At 49.7% G+C, this 22,420-nt stretch overlaps 1 protein-coding gene across 1 annotated transcript in view; it reads right to left on the bottom strand.

Annotated features, from left to right (window-relative positions):
- Csmd2 (CUB and Sushi multiple domains 2) overlaps positions 1 to 22,420 on the bottom strand; it is a 570,924-nt gene that overhangs the window by 266,981 nt on the left and 281,523 nt on the right. The window contains exon 6 of the mRNA XM_059254992.1: positions 14,641 to 14,753. Coding sequence (XP_059110975.1) covers positions 14,641 to 14,753 — 113 coding nt within the window. The remainder of the gene's footprint in view (positions 1 to 14,640; positions 14,754 to 22,420) is intronic.

Here is a 22,420-nt window from a genome sequence, read left to right as displayed (position 1 = left end):
CTGTTTCTCTTTTTGTTTTCCTGCTGCCATGGTGGGTGGCTCCTCCACCAGGTGCTCCCGCCATCGATGGCCCAACCCGTAGATCACAGCAACCTCTTGAAACATGAGCACAAACCACCTCTACTTCTTTTTAATTTGCCTCAGGTATTTGCTAGAGCAATGGAAAGCTGATGAATGGGTAGCTCACCCTCTGCATGTCTGCCACTCGGAAGATTCTCCCTCACCCACTTTCTGAGCCAGCCCTGACAGGGAGTGGTAAACCAGGTCAAGCTCAAACTGTCACTGTTTCCCATATTGTACTATCTGTGATATGGATATTTTGGGGTACTGGGAATTAAACCCAGCACTCATGCCTATCAGGCAAGCACTTTACCACTCAGCTATATATGTAACTTTGCCCTGTGGTATGATTTTTGTAGCCATTGCAGAGGTGAGGTATTATTTCTCGCCTATCCCTTGACCTTGGATTTGGCCACTGGAAACTTGGAGGCCTTGAGCCCAAAGTCTTGAAAAGCACCTGCTGGATTAGGTTTCTCTGTCACCTCTTCACCATCATGGGAAGATTTGGCAAGCCAATAAGTCCTGCCAGACCCAATCCATACTAGCTGACTTGGGTGCAAGGGAATCTGAGTCCCAGAGGTCACTGAGGGATGGAACTTGGGTGACTGCCTGATGGATTAAATAATAGTCTTGGTTCTGTCCATTCGACAGCTCCTTGGGTCTTTGCTGAGTGGCATGCAAAAAACAGAGCTCCAGGTGACACAGGCCCATCCTTCTCTTCGTCTGTCCCCCTTGGTCTGGCTTCCCTTGGCCTCTGTGGCATTCTCCTGGCCACCAAGGACTCATTTCATCTCTGGTTGTAAACCTTGGTCCATCTGTACAATCACATCCCTATGGGCCATGCCAGTTGCCTCTGCTGCTGACTCAGCCCTGCTGATTGATGCCCAGCATCGGTAAGAGCTGTGCCCAGGCACTTGCCGTGTGCCAGGCTCTGGGTGTGTTACAAGTTCTTTACTGGCCTCCTTGGCTCCTTGCTCTCAAACCATACAGAATCCTTCACAGTAAATCCTCCCCAACGTCTAGAGCCACTTCCGACAAGCTCCATATCTGTCACCCAAGTTGCTTATCCCTCTTCCTTGGTTAGCCTGCTCTTAGCAAAGGGTCAGAGGAATCCTGGGTTCGCATGAGTCAGACCATGCTACATCCATTTCTGCTTGGAGCTCTTTAGTGGCAACGTGCTCTCCTGGCAACAAGCCAGAGTCTGTAAATGGCCCACAAGGACCAAACTGCTCTCCTCATGGCCGCGCTGGCTTTCTCCTTGACCTCCACCTTTCCTCTCCAGTTTCAAAGGCCTCCTGAGGTTCCTACAATGTGCCAGGAAAACTGACTGCCTTGGTTGCCAGTTTCTCTAGAATGCTTCCCCTTACATATCTGTGACTTGCTCCCCTTCTCTCTGGAAGCGGTTGGGCAAAACCCTTTTCCCCAGTGAGCCTTCACTCAGCACCCCATTAAAATAGTCCCTCCAGCTCCAGCTATCTTGCCCATCCTGAGTCCATCTCCTGAGCATTCTAGTACACCACACCAATTTTAGGGTTTTCTTTAATTAATTGATTGATTGATTGATTGATTGATTTTTGAGGCAGGCTCTCACTATGTAGCCCTAGCTGTCCTAGAACTCATCATGTAGACCAACCTGGCTTCAAACTCATAGAGATCTGCCTTCTGCCTCCCCAGTACTGGGATTAAAGGTGTGCACCACCACCACACCTGGTTCAATTATCATCCCACACTGCAGGGTAGGCAAGACCATGGCAAGCCCTCTTGTTAGCTGCTGTTTTCTCAGTGCCTAAAAGAGTATCTGGGTCCCCAGGCATCAGTCGCTGGGTTCTTAAACTTCCATCCTCCTTGTCTGGTAGCTACTATGTTTACTTGATAGAAAATAAAACTGGAAATCAAGGAGGTCAGGTGACTGGAGTTAGATCACAAAGATGAGGCCCAGGCTTTGTGACTGGCTCGTTAAGTGATTCCAAGAGTACCACCTTCCCAGGCCTCTCCCTCTCCCCAGTTCAGGTGCTGAAGGCTCAGATACTCACTTAGGACTGGAGGAAACTCACTACTTCCCAAACCAAAGTCCACAGCGTCTGGTGTGCAGGGGTTCTCCCAGTGCCCCCACTTCTGGCTAAAGAGAAAAGCCAACCAAGGAATTTGTTCCCCTGACACGTGACTGTCTACGTGGAATGCATGATGAAATCCAGTCACTACCACGGAGCCCCATTCTCCCTCTGTGCTCTGGAACCTCCTTTATAAATGTGCATTGCTCTCTGTGTGTATCCAGCAGGAAAATTTCCAATGAACACTAACATGGGCACATTATCAAAAGGAGGGCATTAGCTGGGAAACATGCATTATTCAAGCACAGCTAATATGGCATGGCTGAGATTCAACCATCCCTGGGAGAAACAGAGCTGTCTGAGTGCCATGAGGAAAGCTGAAGTTTCTGTCCCCAAGGCTCCAGGACAACAAGGTGAGTATGGGTGGGGTCTGTGGCCCAGTGCAGCCCATCTGAGGCAAGTCTGTGGAGATGGTTCACCACACCTGACCAAGAGGTAGGGGTGTGACTGGGGGAGTCATCATGGATTCTTATCTCTGATTCTTGTGTCCATTGGAGGGAAGGGGTGAGGGTGAGAACAGAGCAGCACAGACACCATTCCCAGGGGCTCATGACACCCTGGTTTTCCTTGCGGCTATTGATGGGATGTGTGAGCTGTGGACATGAAGAGAGAGGCTCCTGATTTGGAGGGGATGTCTGTGTTGCCTAGTTTTGTGTCCACTTGACATAAGCTGGGGTTATCTGGAAAGAGGGAACCTCACCTGGGAAAATATCCCTACCAGACTGGCATATGCAAAAGCCTATGAGGCATTTTCTTGACTAATGATTGATGAGAGAGGACCCAGTCCACTGTGGATGTTGTCATCTCTGGGCAGGTGGTCCTGATGTGGATAAGAAGGCAAAGTGAGCAATCCAGGAGGAGCAAGTAAGTAAGCAGCTCCTGATGGCTTCTGCTTCAGTTCCTGCCTTGAGTTCCTGCCCCAACTTCCTTCAGTGATGGTCTGTGGTGTGTAACTGTTAGCTGAAGTAAACCCTCTTCTCCCCAAGTTGCTTTTGGTCATGGTGTTCTATCCCAGCAACAGAAACCCTACCTAAGACAGGAACTGCCCTTTCTACTCTACTCTCCCCAGAAGAACAGCCTAACCCTCAGGCTCAGGCCCTGGTAGCTCTGCTGCTGCCCGTAGGGAATGACGTCATCCACCAGCCCAAGCTGGAGCTCACGTCCATCCTTTCCTTTCCCTTCCTCCTATGTTTACTGGAGGACAGAGTTGACCAAGGTGATGAGTGCTAAATGAGAAGGAATCTAAAGAGTCAATGCATGTATTAACTTCGTTATTTCTTATGCCTTGGAGCCGGGTCTCTAGGTTTGCATCATCCATGATATCTTTGGGCATCAAAAGGTGGCTGGACACACACTGGAATCTATGGGCAGAATTTTTGCTCTCATGAAGCTAGCCTGGGAAGTACAGGAGTCACAACTGTTTGAGCAGGTGTTTCTCATTCCAGTCACACAGTCTATAAAAGACGCCCATCCAGGCTTAGTTGACCCAGGTCTGGGCTCTGGAGGTAGAGCCTACAGCCAGCCCACAGCATGTGGGAACTGATGAAGAGGTCAGTGTTAGGGAAGACTCATGAAGTAGCTGATGCTGCTTACTTTGAAAGGTACTGGGAACTTTAATAAGAGTAGGGCCTGCCTGGAGGAGATAGGCCATGGGGCATCTCCTTAGGGTCTGTATCTTGTGCCAGATCATTCCTGTGGATCTCTCTCAGCTTCCTGAGCACTGTGGAGCGGGTGGCTTTTCTCCACCCCATCTCCACGATGATGTTCAGCCTCACCTTAGGCCCTCAGCGATGAGGCCAGTTGTCCATGGGCTGAAACCTTTGAATGGTAAGCAAAAATAAATCTTTTATCCCTGAGATTTATTTTATCACAGCAACAAGCATCTAAACAGAAATGACTCTGAAGAAGTGGGGTTGTTACATTGGGTCAAGAGCCTATGGACCTAGTTTTGGAAGGGAATTTCGAGGAGTTTAGAGGAACAGGCTGGGAAGCCTAGGATGCTGAGACCAATGGGAAGTTCTGATTGGACCACAGAAGATAATCATGTAGATAGGACCTCTACTGAGAACTGGATGAGGGGCATCCATGTTACATTGTGGCAATGTACTCTCTCTCTCACATCCTGTTCAGGTTTTAAGGCTCTGGGGTGGGAACCGCTGCTTTTTCTTGGTTGAATGGCAGTTGTATCATGTTGGATGGAATCAGGAACTTGTTCTTATTTTTATTTAAAGATTAAGGATGCTTTAAGGAGCCGCCTTGGAATGTCAGGTTAACCAGGGGTGGACTTACGATGGATTGAGAGACACCTAGGAGACCGGGCCAGCATGATGCTGAGTGTATCTGTGCAAGCATCTCCGGATATGATTAGGTTGTGAGGGCTCTGACCGGGTCCATGATTTTCTCCACTGGCAGATTTCAAATCTGAATGGATTACTGGGGGGTTGGAACTGCAAGCGGTGGGGCTTCATTGGAGGAAGTGGGTCCCCGAGGGCATGCCTTTGAAGGCTACAGCTTGACCTTGACCCATTGCTCTTCTCCTCTTCTTCCCTGCTGCTGGAGGCTGCTTCTCCACCACACATTCCCACCACTGTGCCTCAGTCCCATAATGATGGAGTCAGCGGCCTTTGAACCAAAATAAATCTTTCTTTTAAGTTGTTCCTCTTGGGTATTTGTCTAAGACAGTCAGGAATGTGGATCTAGGCAAGATTCATATCACCAGGGACATCAGCATCAAAGTGCCACCTTCATGTGCTGAGGCCTCAGTTTCAAGGATCCCAGGGACACAGTCACACCTTTTTTTTTTGCATAAAGCAGAAGAGCCGGCCCAGGTGGGTGGAAAAGGGCACACCAGGGGAAATCAGACACAAAGTGAGCTCACTGAAGAACTAACTCAGAAGATCCAAGTGGACCGGGGTGCCGGGGGAGGGCGCAAGCATGGAGCAGGTGTCCCTGTAGAGCCCCCAAGAGCACAATTACAGGCCCAGTCAGAAAGGAGGGTCAAATGAATAGTTGGGTAAGTCACTAAGAACCCTGGGAATTTCTGGGGTGCACTCATGCACATTGCCCACACATTCATTCATTAATGGGTGTGGCTGTAAGCATCGTGCCACTGGGGTTTCACTCAGGCACTAGCTGCTAGAAAGAAGCTCTTACCTAGGGGGCTGGGGAGATGGCTCAGTGCTTAAACTGCCTACTGTGCAAGCAAGAACTAGAGTTCAGGTCCCAGAACCCACACAAATGCCAGGGGCTTTATGTGACCTCACCTTAATTCTAGCCCTGGAAAACAGAGACAGGGGATTCCCAAGCTGGCTAGCCAGACTATACACTGCTGTGGGATATCTTTCTGTATGCTGTTAATATATGTTACTCCATTGGCTAATAAATAAAGTTGTATTGGCCTATGGCAGGGCAGGATGGAGCCAGGTGGGACAATCCAACAGAGATAATGAGAGAAGAAAGGAGGGTGGAAGACACCAGGCAGCCATCCAAGGAGCACCATGTAATGGGATGCAGGTAAAGCCACAGAACACACGGTGATACACAGATCAAGAGAAATGGGTTGAGTTAAGTTACAAAAGCTAGCTAGCAAGAAGCCTGAGCCATAGGCCATTGAATTTGTAATTAATATTAAGCCTCTGAGTGATTATTTTATAAGTGGCTGCGGGACTGCGGATGAGAGAGATTCATCCGGACCATGACACTGGGTGGGACCAGAGAAACTTCCGGCTACAAGACATATCAGTAAATTTGGGTTTGATTGAGAGAGCCTGTCTCCATGAAAAATGTGGAAGAGTTAGTGACGAAGGAAGATTTCAGGCATCAACCCTAAGCCTCCACAAGCACACATCCACAAGCATATGTGCATATACATCCATATATGTGTGAACGTGCATATAAACATTACACAGTGACACATAAAAAGAAGAGAAAAAAAAAGAAAGATTCTATAGTCATCAACGAAGTAAAGAAAAGGTACTGCCTGGTGCTGGGCTGGTGTTTCTCAATACACTCAAATGTACAGCCCTTGGTGCACACATGCATATAGGTGACATTGTGCACATGTGGTCATTCATGTCTGCAACCAGAACCCTCATGAGTATATTTGTGAACCCATGGCTATAGATATTCATACAGAGAATGCAAGTCACACATGGATATGTGCTTTCTCACTGTAGCTGAAGAGTCAGGACTCCCAAGAGAAGCATGCCAGCTCTAACCGGTTGATGGAAATCCTAGCAGGTACATCCATCTCCTCTGAATGAGAATGCCTACAGAAGACTGCCAGGCTGCCCTGTTCATCCTTTCTATTTTGGTTAATTACAAGACATTTCCCTGCTGTCATAAAGGTTAGTGGGACTCATGGCATGCAGTGAGCAGGAGGAATCTGGTAATACAAACAGCTCTCTAGTCTAAAGCTCAAGTTATCAGACTGAACTAACAGGAGACAAGGATATCTTAGGGAAAAGGGGAGCCTGGCCTCTCCCCATGGCTCTGGGAATACAGACATAGACAGAGCCTGTGACTGTGTATTCAGACTCTGCATCCTTGGTCTGTAGCTGGCTGTCCTGTTGACTAGGTCAACCCTAACTCCCTTGTGATCATTTGTCCCCAAATCCTTTGCTCACCCTCAAAAAGTTTCTCCAACCCTTCCTGCAAGGGTCTCGGCCACTCCTGTTTAATCTTACCCTCTCTTGCTTAGATTTTGTTTTGCTCCCTTGAGTCCATTTCTTGAAAGCTGCAGAGGGCAGTAGTTTGAGGACTGAACTCTGATCTCCTCTTTTTGGGACATGAGAAGGATGCATGCGCATCCTACATCTTGCTCTGCTGCTGCTGCTAAAGACCAGCCTTGCTGCTCCATCACCAGTTCCACGGAACCACCTCAACTACTCACATCCTTCGCTAGACAAGGCTGGTGTCCAGAACACCAGCTCCTCGATTCAGATTGGCACTAAAGGTGTGACATGTGGGACAAATGCCTGAGGTCTAAGGCTGTAGGATGTAGACCTAGCAGTTGCTGCAGCCGCCTCATTGGGACCAATGGGAAGAAATGGTGATTCCTGGATAGAACTGGCATTGCCTCCAGGCCAACTGACTCATAGGATGAATACAGAGTATGAGCCCCAGACTTGATAAGGAAGGGACTAGACAGATTAGCATTACTAGCTGCTGCACGGGCATGTGTAGCTGAATGGAAGGGTCAGGGCAGAGGTGTTCATTTGGTAGAAACCAGGACACGTGTCATGGTACATGTCAACACTGTATTTAAAGAACTTAAGGTTCAACCTAAACTGGGACATCCCACAAAGAGAGGGCTCATGTTACCACAATGTCTGCAAGTGCAGATAGGAGAATTAGTGGCATCATCTCTGATGTCAACCCCAAAGGTTGGCAGGGTATCAGCATAGCAAAGGACAGGAAAATATTGAATGATAAGTTAGAAAAGGAAGGCACAGAAGAAGACCAGACACAAACTCCCACTCCGCATACAGCACATCTGAATTCAGAGAAGTGAGCTTTGGGATGCTTAGGTCTCCAGGGCCCAGTGCACTGGACTCCTTTGAAATTGGCAATGACCATCAAATGTCTTTGGTCATACTGCCAGATATCTCTTGGCTAAAACTGAGCTCGAAGATCCGGCAATCAATACTCAAATGTCAGACATGTGCTGCCCACGGCCCACAGGCCACATGAGGCAGAGAACAGCTAGGAATGTGAGCCAAGGAAAATCACAAGCCCGCTTAAGACATGATTAGATTTTGTTGTGGTTGTTGTTGTTGTTGTGATTTTTGTAACTTGATTACATGTCAGAAGGCTGAGTGTGCCTGCTAGGCTCTGGTGACGCCGGTATCACTAACAAAGCCATTGTGACTGATGGTGCGGTGTTTGGAACAGAGGGCCTAGCCCTGATTCATGAAGGACTTAGGGAAAGTGGGAGAGGCTTTTGGGACAGAAGATGGGGGCACGTTCTCATACAGAAAAGGTGACAGGACTCAGACAGACAAGTAGATCGGGGATGTTTAGCAGGGAGATTTTACTAACATCCTGTGGCAAAGGAAAACGGAGGGACATCTGGCAAAACGTGCCGCAGGCTGGTGGTGACATGGAAGGAGATGGAAAGAAGTGGACGCAGGTAGACTGAGGGCTGCAGGATATGCTGATGGGGAAAGCTGCCACCAGAGTGCCCTGGCGTCCTGGGAGTCACTGCCCCCGTTAATGAAGAATGAACAGCTGTGTAGAAATAACGCCGAGAGTAAGCCGAGTCCTGGCACAAACCATGGCTAAGAAGGCAGGTGCTGAAGGGTCACTGGTAAATGAGAAAAGCTTCTCAGAACTGGCTGCACATGATGTTTGGAGGTGTCTCAAACCCGACAAAGTCTCACGGTGGCCCCGCCGAGGCTCCGCATTATTGGATCCTGGTGGTGTGACCTCTTTGCTAACCACTGAACAAACAGTGTGTGCCTACTAGAATTTCTGAAGGGAAGGGAACTCCTGACCCTTGCATGGTAGAGGGCACAGTGTGTGTGTGTGTGTGTGTGTGTGTGTGTGTGTGTGTGTGTGTGTGTGTGTGTGTGTGTTACAAAAGCCAGATGTTGGTGTTGGGAGTCTTCCTCCACCTTATTTCTTGAGACAGATTCCCTCACTAAGTCTTGAGCTCACTGATTGGCTAGACTGGCTGGCCAATGAGCTCTGGGATCTAGTTCCACTACCTCCCCCTCCTCCAAGTGCTGGGGTTACAGATGGGTGCCACAGCACCTGCCTTTTACATGGGTACTGGGGATCCCAATTCAGGTCCTCCAGCTTGAGTGACAGGCCCTCTATTGACTGGGCCATCTCCCAGCACAATGACTCCTAGAATAATGTCTTTGCACTCACTGATGGGCCACGTGGCAGCCTTCATAAACAGCTTCAGAAAATTCAGCTGCAAAAAGTGACCAGAGGGAAGATGTTTAACAGACCTCTACCTCCATCAGTTCCTAGTTCAGTTCCCTGTGCTGGGCTGTTGTCTCCATTTGGAACATCTTCCTTCCATTCTCTTTCTGACTACTTCTTACTCTTGGGGAGCCAGAGCCTCGCTTACCCCAAATGTAGGTGGCACCATCCACTGGGCTGGAGTTCAGGACTGAATAAAAAGCAGAGAGCAAGCTAAGCATCTCCATTTGTCCTTCTCTCTCTGCTTCCTGACTGCTGATGCAATGCAGCCATGACTTCCCTGCTGTGATGGACTCTACCTTCCAACTGTGAGCCAGCATAAGCCCTTTCTTCCCTGAGTGGCTTCTATTAGCTGTTTTGTTACAGCAACAAGAAACAACTAATACCAGCTGTTTGCAAACCTCAGGCTTCTGGGCTATAAGCGATGTGTTGTCAGTGGATACAGACATTCTGTTGATGACTGAGACCCAGTTGTAAGGCATCTAGAAGGCAGAAGAGACCACAGTTGACACTAAGGAATGTCTTCTGTCTCTGGGCCACCAGGGAGGGTTGGTGGAGCACAGGCTGGGATGTGGCTTCAGGAGGAACAGGTGCCAGATAGTGATCACTGGGTGAAAGCTGGAGGTAAAGGACACATGCGTGAGGGGGAGGGGCCTGCCCCACCCATGTCTCCCACTGCACAGGTTTCCCCACAGACAAAAAAGTCCAAACAGGAAGTCAAGGGGTTGGGTGGGGTGTGTGGCTGAGGGCTCCCTTCCCTGAGTACCTACCATGTGTCTGGGCCTCCTTTCATTTCTTGTAGTCCTTATGGGGTGAATCACATTCCCTGTCTCCAGAAGAGAAGGGCAGTAACGGGGTGCTTGGTCATCACATGTGTGGGGGAAGTTGAGTGCTGTATGATTTGAATGTGAAATGTCCCCAACAGGGTACATGTGCTTGAATACTTGGTCCCTGGCTGGTAGAACTGTTTTGGGAGGCTGAGGAACCTTTGGGAGGTGGGGGTTCAGCTGGAAGAAGTGGCATCTCACACCCAGTCCTCTCATGCCCCGTGTTCCGACTGGCACACTTGCCTGGGATGGACAAATGCTTTCTGCAAAGGGGCTTCCTGCCCATGGATGTGGGTTTGGAAGGCCACCCTCCTTGGTTTAGGAATGGTCTGTTCTGTCCTGAGAGAACTGGAGCAGCCAGTGACCCAGGTATGAAAGAATGAATGCAAATGTGTTTCAGGAATCCCTTCTTCATGAAGGATGAAATCTGGACTTCATGTGTCACGAAATATTACTATTTCATGTGTGTGTGTGTGTGTGTGTGTGTGTGTGTGTGTGTGTGTGTGTGTGTGGGCGTGCTTCATGTTTATGCTCATATGCGCATGTTTTGGGCGGTGTGCACCGTGCAGTGGCCAGAGGAGGCTGTCTGTCAGGTGTCCTGCTCTAGCCTTCTCTGCCTCATTGTCTTGAGACAGGGTCTCTCACTGCACCTCAAGCTTGGCTGGCACTAGGCGGTCCATAGAGATCCTCCTGTCTCTGCCCCCATCGGAAGCTGAGGTTACAGACCCTGCCTGGGTTTTTACAAGGTGCTGGGGATTTGAACCCAGGTTCTCATGCTTGCCTGGCAAGTGCTCTTACCCACTGAGCCATCTCCCCAGCCTCATATTACTATTTTAATTGCTCCTTCCTTTCAATTGTCTAAAAGCACGGAACCCATCCTTAGCTCAAGGGCCTTTCAAAAGCAGATGCAGCCTGGACTGGGGCTGCCGTCCAGGGATACACAAATGGCTGCAGTGCCTTCCATGTGGCAGTCACAGAATGATTGGACGTTTGCTACCCAGAGTACTTTCTCCTACTGTGTACCAGCCATCTATTTGAGGACCACCTTAGGTCACTACCTCTTTCTTATTCTTGGTTTTGCCTTGTTTTTGTTTGTTTTCTGCCCTGTTATAAGTCCATCCAGCAAAAAGAATTCTCCTATTATAATGAATATGAGAGTTTTTAAACAGGGCCAGCTGCCACTCTCAGCATGCTGTAGGGAAGGTACAGGTTCACATCTGTGCCTGTCTTTAGACTCTTCTCTCAGGAGTGGAGCTGAACCTCAGGCGCTCACCCTTCTGTGCCAGTATGTAATCAGACATTTCTCTCCTGCCTGCCTGTTCCCAAATAACCAGCAGCCACTTCCCAAATTACCACACAGAGGCTTAATATTACTTATAAATGCTCAGCCAATAGCTCAGGCTTATTACTAACCAGCTCTTACACTTTAAGTTATCCCATATCCCTTATTTATGCTCTGCCACGTGGCAGTACCTTTATTAGCATGGCGTGTTTACCTCCTGCTCCTTCTGCATCTAACTGGCGACTCCTGACTATGCCCTTCTCCTTTCCCTTATCCTTTGTTTGGTCGCCCTGCCTATACTTCCTGCCTGGCTACTGGCCAATCAGCATTTTATTAAACCAATTCGAGTGACAAACCTTTACAGTGTACCAGAGGATTATTCCACAGCACCAGTAAGTAGTAATGTCACTTGGAGAACACTGGGAATTGCAGCAAGATCATCCCTGCTCTGGTGGCCAGTTAGAGCTAACCCTGGCTAGGGCTCAGACCTTCTGATACCATGGTATTAGCTGAATTTGTGCCTAGCCAAGAACACAACTAAACTTTCTTTTGTTATCACCACTGCAATTGTTGCTGTATGTATGGTATGTGTGTGAGTGCTTGTGTGTGTGTGTGTGTGTGTGTGTATGTGTGTGTGCAAACATGTGCATGAGTGTGGAGGACAGACATTCATGACAAATGTCTTCCTCAATCACTATCCACCTTAGGGTCTATCACTTGAACCCAGAGCTTGCTAGTTGGGCCAACTAGTCTGCTTGCTCAGGGGACCTGCTGTCTCTACCACTTGAGCACTGGAAAAACAGGTAGGCTGCCATACCCACTTGACATTTATGGGAATTCTGAACTCTAATCTCACACTTGAATAGTAAGTACTTTACCCACTGAGTCATCTTCCAGCCTCATCACCATCACCACCACCACCACCACCACCATCATCATCATCACCATCACCTCCATCATCACCACCACCATCATCATCACCATCACCTCCATCATCACCACCAACACCTCCATCATCATCATCAGCAGCAGCAGCAGCACCATCAACTCCATCTCATCATCATCATCACTACCACCACCTCCATCATCATCATCACCACCACCAAATCCATCTCATCATCATCACCACCTCTGTCATCATCATCATACCACCACCACCTCCATCATCATCATCATTATCATCACCACTATCTCCATCATCATCATCATCATCATCATCATCATCATCATCATCTCCATCCTCACCATCACCACCATCACCATTAGAAAAAGTGAGCTCTGGGATCACTAAGCAATTCATATATCCACACTGAGTTTCCCTGGGCTGGAATGCAATAAATGAGACCCTGGGCCTGTGGTATACCAGTGCTGGGCCATGCTCTGTGTGCTCATAAAAATGGAACTGCCAATACACATGTTTCCTGCAAACAATATACCTGTTTGATGCAAACACATTTAGGACAGAACAGAGTCACCTGGGACCAAGTGCTCATGACCTTGGCAGCCCTGAGACACAGCAGCACAAAAGCCCCGTGTGGGAGGGTTAGGGGACACAGACCGGAGGGTGAAGTTTCAGGAAGGACATGCCTGAAGAAGAACTTCTTTAGAGTTGTGAAATCAAGTTAGAGTTTGCAGCTAGCATTACGAAGTGCAAGAGAGATGCTCAGGGTGCCTCACATCAGGCCAAACACCCTGGGTGACAGTTCATTCTATAATGTGTGTGTGAGCACTGTAATTTATGATAGGAAAAATGTATACATACACATATAAATGTATGTATACATGTATACATGCATATACATGCGTATGGACACACACATACATGCACGTTTATGGTGGAGTGCAATTCACAAACAAAAGTTTCAAAGTCACTGAACAGACAGGCATATATAGAGACAGCTAAGAACAAAGCTAGTGATTTTTACGGATAAACTCATAAAGGCTTGTAGGTGAATTCCATTCTAGTTTTACCATGTAGGTAGGAGCTGTGTGCTCTGGGACTGATGGACAAACTTATCTGAGCCTCTGCTAGCTGGAAGGCCACTGTGCATTGGGGAGAAGGTTGCCTCGTGTGGAGCCTAGCACACAGCAGGTATTCAACAGCAACACAGTAGGTGTGCAGTGAATGGGAGACCTAAAGGCTGCCCACACACAGTAGCTATGTAGCAAGCACACAGTAGGGATGTAATCACATGACCTGGAGACTGCCTGGTGCACGATCTTGAAGCTCTAGATGGCCACTGAGCCTTCTCCTATCACAGCGACGTTGGGAGCCTCAGGAACCTGAACTCTCAGGCACACCCAGCACTTATTTAATCAGGAGAAAGTGCATTACTCAGCTCTGCTTTTCTGTCTTGGAGAACAGGAAGATGTAGGTGGCTGCCTCTCTTACTCAGCGGCTGGGCCTCAATGGTGGGAGATACTGTCTCCAGGAAAGCCAGGCTCTGTGATACCTTCAGGTCCAGTGGTTTTCTGGTTTATTATTTTTTATTTTTTACATATTGCAAAGGTTTCCTTTAGTGTAGGCAGAGGGAATGAGGCCATGCACGAAGGGTAGATGTGAAGATATGGTCCCTAGAACTGCAGCTTTTACTCTAGACTCCAGGGTATTTATCAGTCTTGAATACTGTCCCAAACTACAGGCAAGGTTTAGAGGCATGTCTGGTCCCTTTCCACGCACCCACGGAATGTCTCACCCTCCTTCAGGTGTGGGGTGTGCCTCCCTTTCTGGGTTAACGCACTCCTCTTTCAGAGCTGGCTCCTGGGGTCCAGAAGCCTTCCTTATTGGAACATAAATATCCTTACCTGTTGTTTCCACATGCCGCTCCTGCTCTGAGCTCTCGCCAGATGGGAGGTGGGAAGTAAGCAGGGGTAGTTCCTAAAGGGATTTTGCCTGTGCTTGCAAAAAAGCTGTGCTCTGGATCGAATGAAGAAGCGTGGAGGTGTGGGGAGCCTCTGACTAGAGAGACCAGCTAACAACCACTGAGGAAGGATGGGGCTCTGGCTCAGAAGAGCTTGAGGCAGGTGGCAGGGCAACCAGCTTCTCTGGCTGTAACAGGAGAGTGCAATCAGCATCTACTTCACAGAGTGAGGAGGAGGAGCAAGGAGGTGCCTGCCAGGTTCCTCACGCTGGGCCTGACCCTTAGCACTGCTCATGACGGTGACTCTGGCCTGAAGAGTGACAGTCAGGCTTGAGAACGGTCACAGAACAGTGACAGAGCACCGGAGAACTACCACTCTGGCGGCTTAAGGCTTTGGCAGGTGCAGAGATACAGGTGTGGAGACCGCTGGGTCCACAAATGTAATGGAACCAAGACAACGACCCCTGAAGCCACATGTGGGTCCCAGTGTGAGGGACTGAGGCCCCTGAGGTCACTCCTGTGACTTCTGTCCCTTCTCTCGGAGGAAGCCCCAGTTTGGCTGTGCTTACCTTGGTACTGGGCGCTGAAGCCACGCTGCCGGTGGTTGCCATCTGATGTGAAGTGTAGCCGCAGCCAGTTTTTACTGCTGATGACAGGGGCTGGGAGGCTGGCTCCGGTAAACCTGGGTGGACAGGACACAGAGGGGTCAGGAGCCAAACAGGACACCAAGGAGTCTACCCACCATCTGTAGCGGGAGGTGAGTACCACCCACTCCAGCAGCCCGGGGCCTGTGCAGCCAGCCGGAGGCATTTCCAGGGAAATGACTCCCTCCATCCCTGATTCCCCAAATCCCAGCAGATGCACAGGGCCTGAGACCACCTCATGGAGACTAGGAGCCAAGCTGAGCGCCCTCTGTGAGCAATGCTATCAGTTCTGCACTGCCTTTTGTATTTTCTGGGTCCTCGCTCCTTCTGCTGGGACTGTCACCTGTTACCCTTCCTCCAGCACTGTACTATCACTTCGCAGGACTCTAGGAAGTCCTTGAAATACCCCAGCCCCAGGAAATTCTTCCCAATCATCTGGACTTGAAACCCGTGTCGGTGCTGGCTTAGGCTCAGATCAAGGCTTCCCTACTGTGACTTGTACCCAGCACCAGACCTTTCTAAGTGAGAAGCCCAGCCCCTGAGTCTGTGGGACTAAGTGAGAAAATGTCTGGGCCATACGTCTATATCCCAGAGTCTGGCACATCCCAACCCATCCACAGAAACTCCTTCCGTACCCTGTACCCTACAGAAGCCAACTCCAGTTATAATTCTGTGAAGTCTCCTAAAGATCATCCCTCAACAAGAGGCTGAGTAGGGAAGCAGCTGGGTCTAGCCGCAGGGGGCGGGGGGACCAGCTAGCTGCACTGTATGACCTCAAGAAAGTCACTAAAACCCTCGGAGACTCTGTGACCTGATCTATGGAGCAGAACTGGTGACATGCCCTCCCCTCAGGGCTTCAGGGACTCCATGAGATGATGCTCTGCAAAGAGCCTATGGTCCCCAACAACAGCAAACTCTTGGGAATGACATCTGTTATCTATTCTCACCTTGGTGCTCAGAACCCAACAGGACACTTGGTACCAAGCAGGATTGTCAGGGTCCCAGTCAGAGAAACATTCCTCATGCAGGTAGTGTGGAAACCAAGGAGAAGGGAGCAGCCCTGGAGGCTGGCAATAATGGGGGTGGGGTGGGTGTCATGACCACTCCCCCTCCTGGAACAGAGGAAACAGGAAATACCCCTAACCCCAGGGCTGCGGGGCAAAAGTCGCTTTCCACCCAGATCTTCACCTGGTGAGTGAAAACCCCAACAGGAAAGAGCACGGAAGGAACCAGCAGAGCACACTCTGGCCCTCCTCCGAGTCCCTGCTGCTGATGCTCCTGCTGACCTAGCGGGAAACTTGATGAGAGGGTGATGCTTGCCCACAGGTGAGTCTCCCAGACAGAGGGGAAGGAGGAGAAGGCAAGAGAGGGGGGTCGGGGGGAGCAGACACTAGAGGGCCAACAGAGTGGCTTTCCATAGATATACAGTAAACAAAAGATTTAGCCAAGGAGCCCGATACCCTCTGGACTGAATTTTTACTATCATGAAAATGCTGACGCACACAAAACTCTAGGAATATAACCCATAGTGCTTGGGCAGGAACTATTATAGAAACCAATTACTGTATTTCACCAGATCCCATTTAAAATAGTTTATTACAGGGTGAGTCATTTAAGTTTTCTAAGGAGCCTCAATTGGTATCGTGGGCTCCCCCACCCTGGGCCAAATTCAATTCGAGCTCAATGACAGAGCTTGGAGGCTATTTACATACGGAAGTAGAACCAGGGAAAATTCACCTGAATAATTCAGAACCCACGGCTGCTTCTTAAAAAAAGGCAAGGAGGGGGGTAGTCTAGCAGTCCAGAGTATAACTGGAAGTTAGGGCTGGGAACTTCCCAGCTCAGGGGTGAGGAGGAAGTTGATGCTCAGCTTCCTATCTATAGCTATCCTGTGGTTACCTGGCACCTTCCAGCTGTCCCATCTCTTCCCAGGCTGCAAGGGGCTCTCTCCCCACCCCCTTATCTCACACATCTCTTTCTCTTATCTCTCTCTTCCTCTTCCTCTCTCTCCTCTCTCTTTCTCCCCCCTCTCCTCTTTCTCTCTATCCCTCTTCTCTCTCCTCTCTCTCTCCTCTCTCTCTCTCTCTCTCTCTCTCTCTCTCACACACACACACACACACACACACACACACACACACACACACACACGTGTGCTCAGCTCTGCCCCGTCTTTCCAAGCCTATGTGTTGAGCATTTGAGGGTGTCCTTGGCCCTCTCACAGAACTGAGGGCTTCTGTGGCAGGATGCTCCTCACTCCAGTGGCTCTCTTCTGGAATCAGCCCATGGGAGGTTGAATCAGGAGGACTGCTGGGAGTTTGAGGTCAGCCTTTGCTGCACAGCAAGAGAACTTGGTTGCCAAGAACCAAAAGAGCAAAACCAACAAACAAAAAATTCCTTTTCAATCCAGTAAGTACAAAGATATTGGTAAACTTGCAGGCTGACGTCATACTGAGCCAGAAGAGTAGAGATTTATGGGACTTAGGTGGTAAAAAGAGTAAGTGTGGGCTGTGAGTGTAGATCAGGAAGGTAGACCACGATCATGGAGAGTGAGTGTTAAACAGTATGGGCCAAAGCGAGCGTCATGAGCAAGGTCTGTGAATGTGGAACGTGAATGTGGACCACGAACTCAGAAGGCACAGTGCAGTCACATTCACTGGAACTCTGGGAAATGGATGCTCAGTGAGAGGAAGTGGACCTGCGGTAGCCAGAGCTGGCTCGAGAGCTGTCAGTGGATCCTGCCTGTCTGCGAAGGAGGGAAATGGTCTGGATCTAGGCTCTGTTAACTGTGTAGGAAGGCCACTTTTACCAGCGATCCAATGAGCTGCATTCACAACTGGGAATATGATTTTATGTAGATGACCCCTTAACAGTGTTCATTAAAAAGGAAACAAACCAAATGAACTCCTAGTGGCTGAGTAAAGTCCACACTGTGGACCTCCACGGCCTTCGGGAAAGCCTCCCTTTCCTGCTTCCACCTCTACCTCTGGCTTCTCATGCTCTAAACACATGGACTCTTTGCTGTGAAAACCTGCCCAGGCTTGCTTCTACCCCAGGACCTTTGCACTTGGCCAGTTCCCTCGGCCTCCCATGCTGGCTTTCCTTCTAGACCCCCACCTGGCTCTCTCTCACATCCTTAAGTGGTCAAGCTGGTATCACGTTCTCAGGGGAGCCTTCCTCTTCCTGGCCTGTCCCCTGTCTGGCTTCCAGCCTGAGCACGCACGCGCACATGCAAACACACATGCGCGCGCACGCACACACACACACACACACACACACACATTTGTGTGCACATGCACACAGCACTCTGTTACTAGCTAAGCTTTGGAAATAACACTGTTATCTTAGTGTCTCCTCCTTCATATTCATGCTCTTTATATTCTTTCCCACTGGGCCACCTGGCTACAAAGAGAGTTAAAGAAATCCACTCCACATCACACAGCACTTAACGGCAGAGGTGAGATTATAAACTGGACCATCTCATTCGGAGCCTGGGCACTCAGCCAGCAAGTCACTGTCACACAGTCACAACCTTGGACCAGTCTAGGCAGACTTCCATCCTGTGTCTCCCTTACTCTCCTACCCTCCAGGATCCTCTTTAATTCTGTTCCCCCTTAGAATCGTAATTAAAGGAGAGAAACACAAAAGGAGAGACTCCCCCTTTCAAACCTTTCTGTCCACATTAACTTCTCTCTGGGGGGTCCGGGGAATTCCAAGCTTGCCCAGTAAATTGCTACTGCAGTCCTACATAAAATGTATTTAAGCAATTACACTCGAGGTTTTTTTCTTTTTGGTAAATTGACTTCTGTTAAATGGGGCTTCATTAATGGAATCTGGCTTGGGGAGAATTAAAAAAAATCACTCCCTTTAATGCCCACAGTTGATTAGGGGGAGAGTGGCTTGGAGCGCCTCTGCAGGGCACACTCAGCCCGGCTCCTGGAGCAGGAGGTGGTTTGTGAAAGCATTTCTTCACAGAAGCTTCTTGGGCTGTCAGGGTGTTGGGTTGCCGAGAGACATCCCATCCAAATGGCAGCAAGGAGTCCCTGGGCACTGACAGGCCGCACAGACACAGGAGACTGGTTTAAATGCCAGCATCCCTGAAAACTGCCAGTCCTAGGGGACATGCGTATATCCAGTCACCAGGCATATAGGGGGCAAGGGTGCTGTGTCATGAGGAGCTGAGCTTCCCAGGTGGGGCACTCCCTGTCTCTGTGAGGTGTCCCTCATGTCATAGTTCCTGCATCTGGCACAAACGCCCATGGCCCCTCACACGGGCAGTGGTTCTGAACCTGCGCAACCCTGTGGTATGGTGGGGCTCCAGGCTTTTCTATACCTTCGTCTCCAGTGTGAGCCATCCCCTCATCCTCATGGCAGGCCTGGGAAAGGGCTGGATAGGGGAGGGAGGGAGGGAGGGAGGCACAGCCCCATCTCACTTCTTCCCCACCACCTGTCATGGGGATGGAGGGGACACTGTGACACAAGCAAGTTAATACTTCTGGAAAAGTCTTAGTGGATGACGGACAGACCCACCAGCGCCAGAATTGAGCCCAAACTCTTATATGCCCCCCCCCACCTCCACACCCACTCCAAGTTCCTGCCTCCGCACACAATGTTCCCTCTACACAGAGTGTCTTCCTGCTGCCCTACCCTACCTGACTACCTGGCACATGTCACTAGTTCTATAAGCCTGGTCAACTGTTGCCTGCACAGTGTGTCCATGGTCACGTGTCACTGTCCTAGGCCTACCAGCTTCTACTCATCTTTGCACCTGATGATCTCCCCACCAAGAAGTCAGGCTCCACGTGAGGGAGGATGGGAGCTTCTTTGCCTATCTCCAGCCACACTGCAGGACAAATCAGTCACACAGAATGTGGCTGCGGAGCCAGGCTCCTGCCTATTTCTGTAGATACAGTTGGACTCTCTGCTGAGTCACAACCACGCCCATCCACTCATTTGCATACTGGCCACTACTGCTGTGCCTACCGGGCTATGCCATGCCACAGAAAAGCCTTGCATTAGGGATGGGTTAGAGTGCTTGCCTAGCGTGTGTGAATCCCCGGGTTCAATACTCCAGACCCATAAAATGGCTACAGTGGCACATAGCTATTGAGAGGTGGTGGTGGTGGGGAGGACAAGGATCAGAAGTTCAAGGTCATCCTTGGCCACATAGTGAGAAAGCTTCGCACTGTCATTTACTGTCTGGTCCTTTACAAACTTCGCTCATTCCCAGCACACAAACCTCACAGATGATGTCACTGGTTAAATTAAAGTTGCATTTCTAAGGAGGGAACCATAAAAGGACAAGTACGTGCCTTAGACATTTCATTACCACGTGTACAACTTAAACATCCATGTAATTGCCAGTTAGCTTTGCATAGAGCTAAGGCCTTTCCCTGACCACAAGTTTACACTCCAGACTTTGTATCTCATATAAATCACAACCATGATGCCATTCACCAGGCACCCAGGCAACAAATACGTACCAGCTGGTACTATGTACCAAGCTCTTGATCTTGATATGAGGGGCCTAACTTTGGGGTGGTTGTACCCTTCAAATCCTTTCCAGAGACTCCCCTTCGCAGAATCGTTCAAGAGTATTCGATGGCGTTTCCATCTCGGCGACTGTACTTCCTTCCACACTCGTATCTCATCCTTTTATGTGATGTTTAATTTAAATCACATAATTACAATAACAAATATGGCTTGCACTGGGAGAGCTGGCAACGGACCCAACCGATTCTCAGAAAGTGCAAGGCTCAGCCGGAGGAAGGGGGAGCATAGAGCGGGAGGGCAGGGTGGGAGACGACTGGCTGGCAGCCACGGCAGCAGGAGGAGACTCTGTCAGGCCTGTGGGAACACCAGAACACTTGTGGGGGGGGTAGGTGAGGGTGTTCGCATGGGTGGGTGTGTGCGTGCATGTATGTGTGTGCATGTGTGTGTGTGTGTGTGTGTGTGTGTGAGAAGAGAGAGAGAGAGAGAGAGAGAGAGAGAGAGAGAGAGAGAGAGAGAGGAGAGAGAGAGAGTAGAGGTTAACCTTGGGTGTCATTCCTTGGGAGCTATCCACCTGTGTTTTGACATTTTTTCTCTCATTGGCCTGGAACTCTCTAGCCAGTGAGCCCTAGGGGTCCTCTGGTCTCTGCCTCTCCAGCTTTTAGGTCACTGGCGTACATCACCATGCCTCACTTTTTTGCATGGGTTCTGAGGATTGAATCAGTGTCTCAGGTTTGAGCAGCAAGCACTTTCTTTACCAAGCAAACATCCCTGCTCCCGGACACTTGCGTTGTGTGTATGTGGATGGACAGATGAGGAACTAAAGGTGATTGCTTACTCCCACTGCCTGGGGCTCTTTCTAATTACATTCCCTCTGCAGTCAGAAGAAGGACAATGATTAACATCTTAGATTGGATTCCGGAAGTCCTTTTGGGGTCTTCTAGGCCTGATGCCCACCTTGCGTGAACCCCTGTGTGAGCTACTTTTACATCAACTTGACACAAGCTAGAGTCATTCCAGGAACGGAAACTTCTGCCAGACTGGCCTGTGGGTAAGCCTGTGATGCATTTCCTTGATTGATGTGGGAGGGCCCGGCTCACTGTGTGAAGTACCACCCCTAGTCTGGTGGTTCTGAGTGCTATAAGAAAGCAGGCTGAGCAAGCCATGGGGAGCAAACCAGTCAGCAGCACTCCTTCATGGCCTCTGCATCAGCTCCTACCTCCAGGTTTCTGCTTTGAGTTCCTTCCCCAACTTCCCTGGACAATAGGCTTCAAGTTGTAAGATGAAATAAACTCTTTCCCCAACTGGTTTGTGGTCATGGTCTTTATCACGGAAACAGAAGCCCTAAGACAACCATCCCTTGCTTGGAATGTTTACAGATATGAAAAGTTTGTCTCCTTGTAATTCTCCCTGACCAGCCTCCTCTACAGATCCTTATCCCAGCTACTTCTTCTCCTCCTTCAGGGGAATGAGCATCAGCAACAGGAACACTACCCACGAGTGCCTGGCCTGGCTTGCTGTCCCGTGTTCCCAGGGCCCACTGCACTTTCTCCTGGACCTGTTTCTCTCCAGACTGAGAGCATCCTGAAGAAAGCTACTGTCGCTTTCTTGTCTGTCCATCATTCCTCGGTACACGGCAGAGTGCCTGCCACAAGGGGAAGACTCACTGAATACGGCACAGTGGAAGAAGGGACCATGAACTGAGTGTATGAATGATGGGAACCCTGCTAGGGAAAGCAGAGGGCATTTGCGGGGCGGGGCGCAGGTGACCTGCTGGACAGTAAGGAGAACTGTCAGGCAGGAGCACTGCCCACTTGTGCCAAGAAGACATGGGTCACCACATTGGTCTTGGCCTGGCTTTGTCCCCGCCTGCCCCGACTCAGCAGCTGCTGGAACCTTCCCAGGGGACTCCCCAGATGCAGACCCTCCCAGCCTAGCAGCAGCGGATTCTTTGTCACTGTGGGCAAATGTTTCTGTTTCCCTACAAGCGGCTCCATAAACTCCACAAATGAGCAGAACTTCGCAGTTCCGGCTGATTGTTAGCTCCGGGGAGCCCCCAGCCTCACCAGGCAAATGTTCTTCCTTCAGATTCCTGGCTCCCTGGAGGATGTGTGTGAGCCTGGAGCATGGAGGAACAAGGCCCTGGGCTGGGTCTGTGGCTGGGGAAGAGAGCTTTGCTGTTGACATCTGGGTCTTGCCTTTTGGGTGGCAGCGCAGT

This window comes from Peromyscus eremicus, chromosome 2, assembly GCF_949786415.1.
Source record: "Peromyscus eremicus chromosome 2, PerEre_H2_v1, whole genome shotgun sequence".
NCBI lineage: Eukaryota > Metazoa > Chordata > Mammalia > Rodentia > Cricetidae > Peromyscus > Peromyscus eremicus.
Note: the sequence above shows the minus strand (reverse complement) of the source record. Positions and strands in the feature narration are given on the sequence as shown.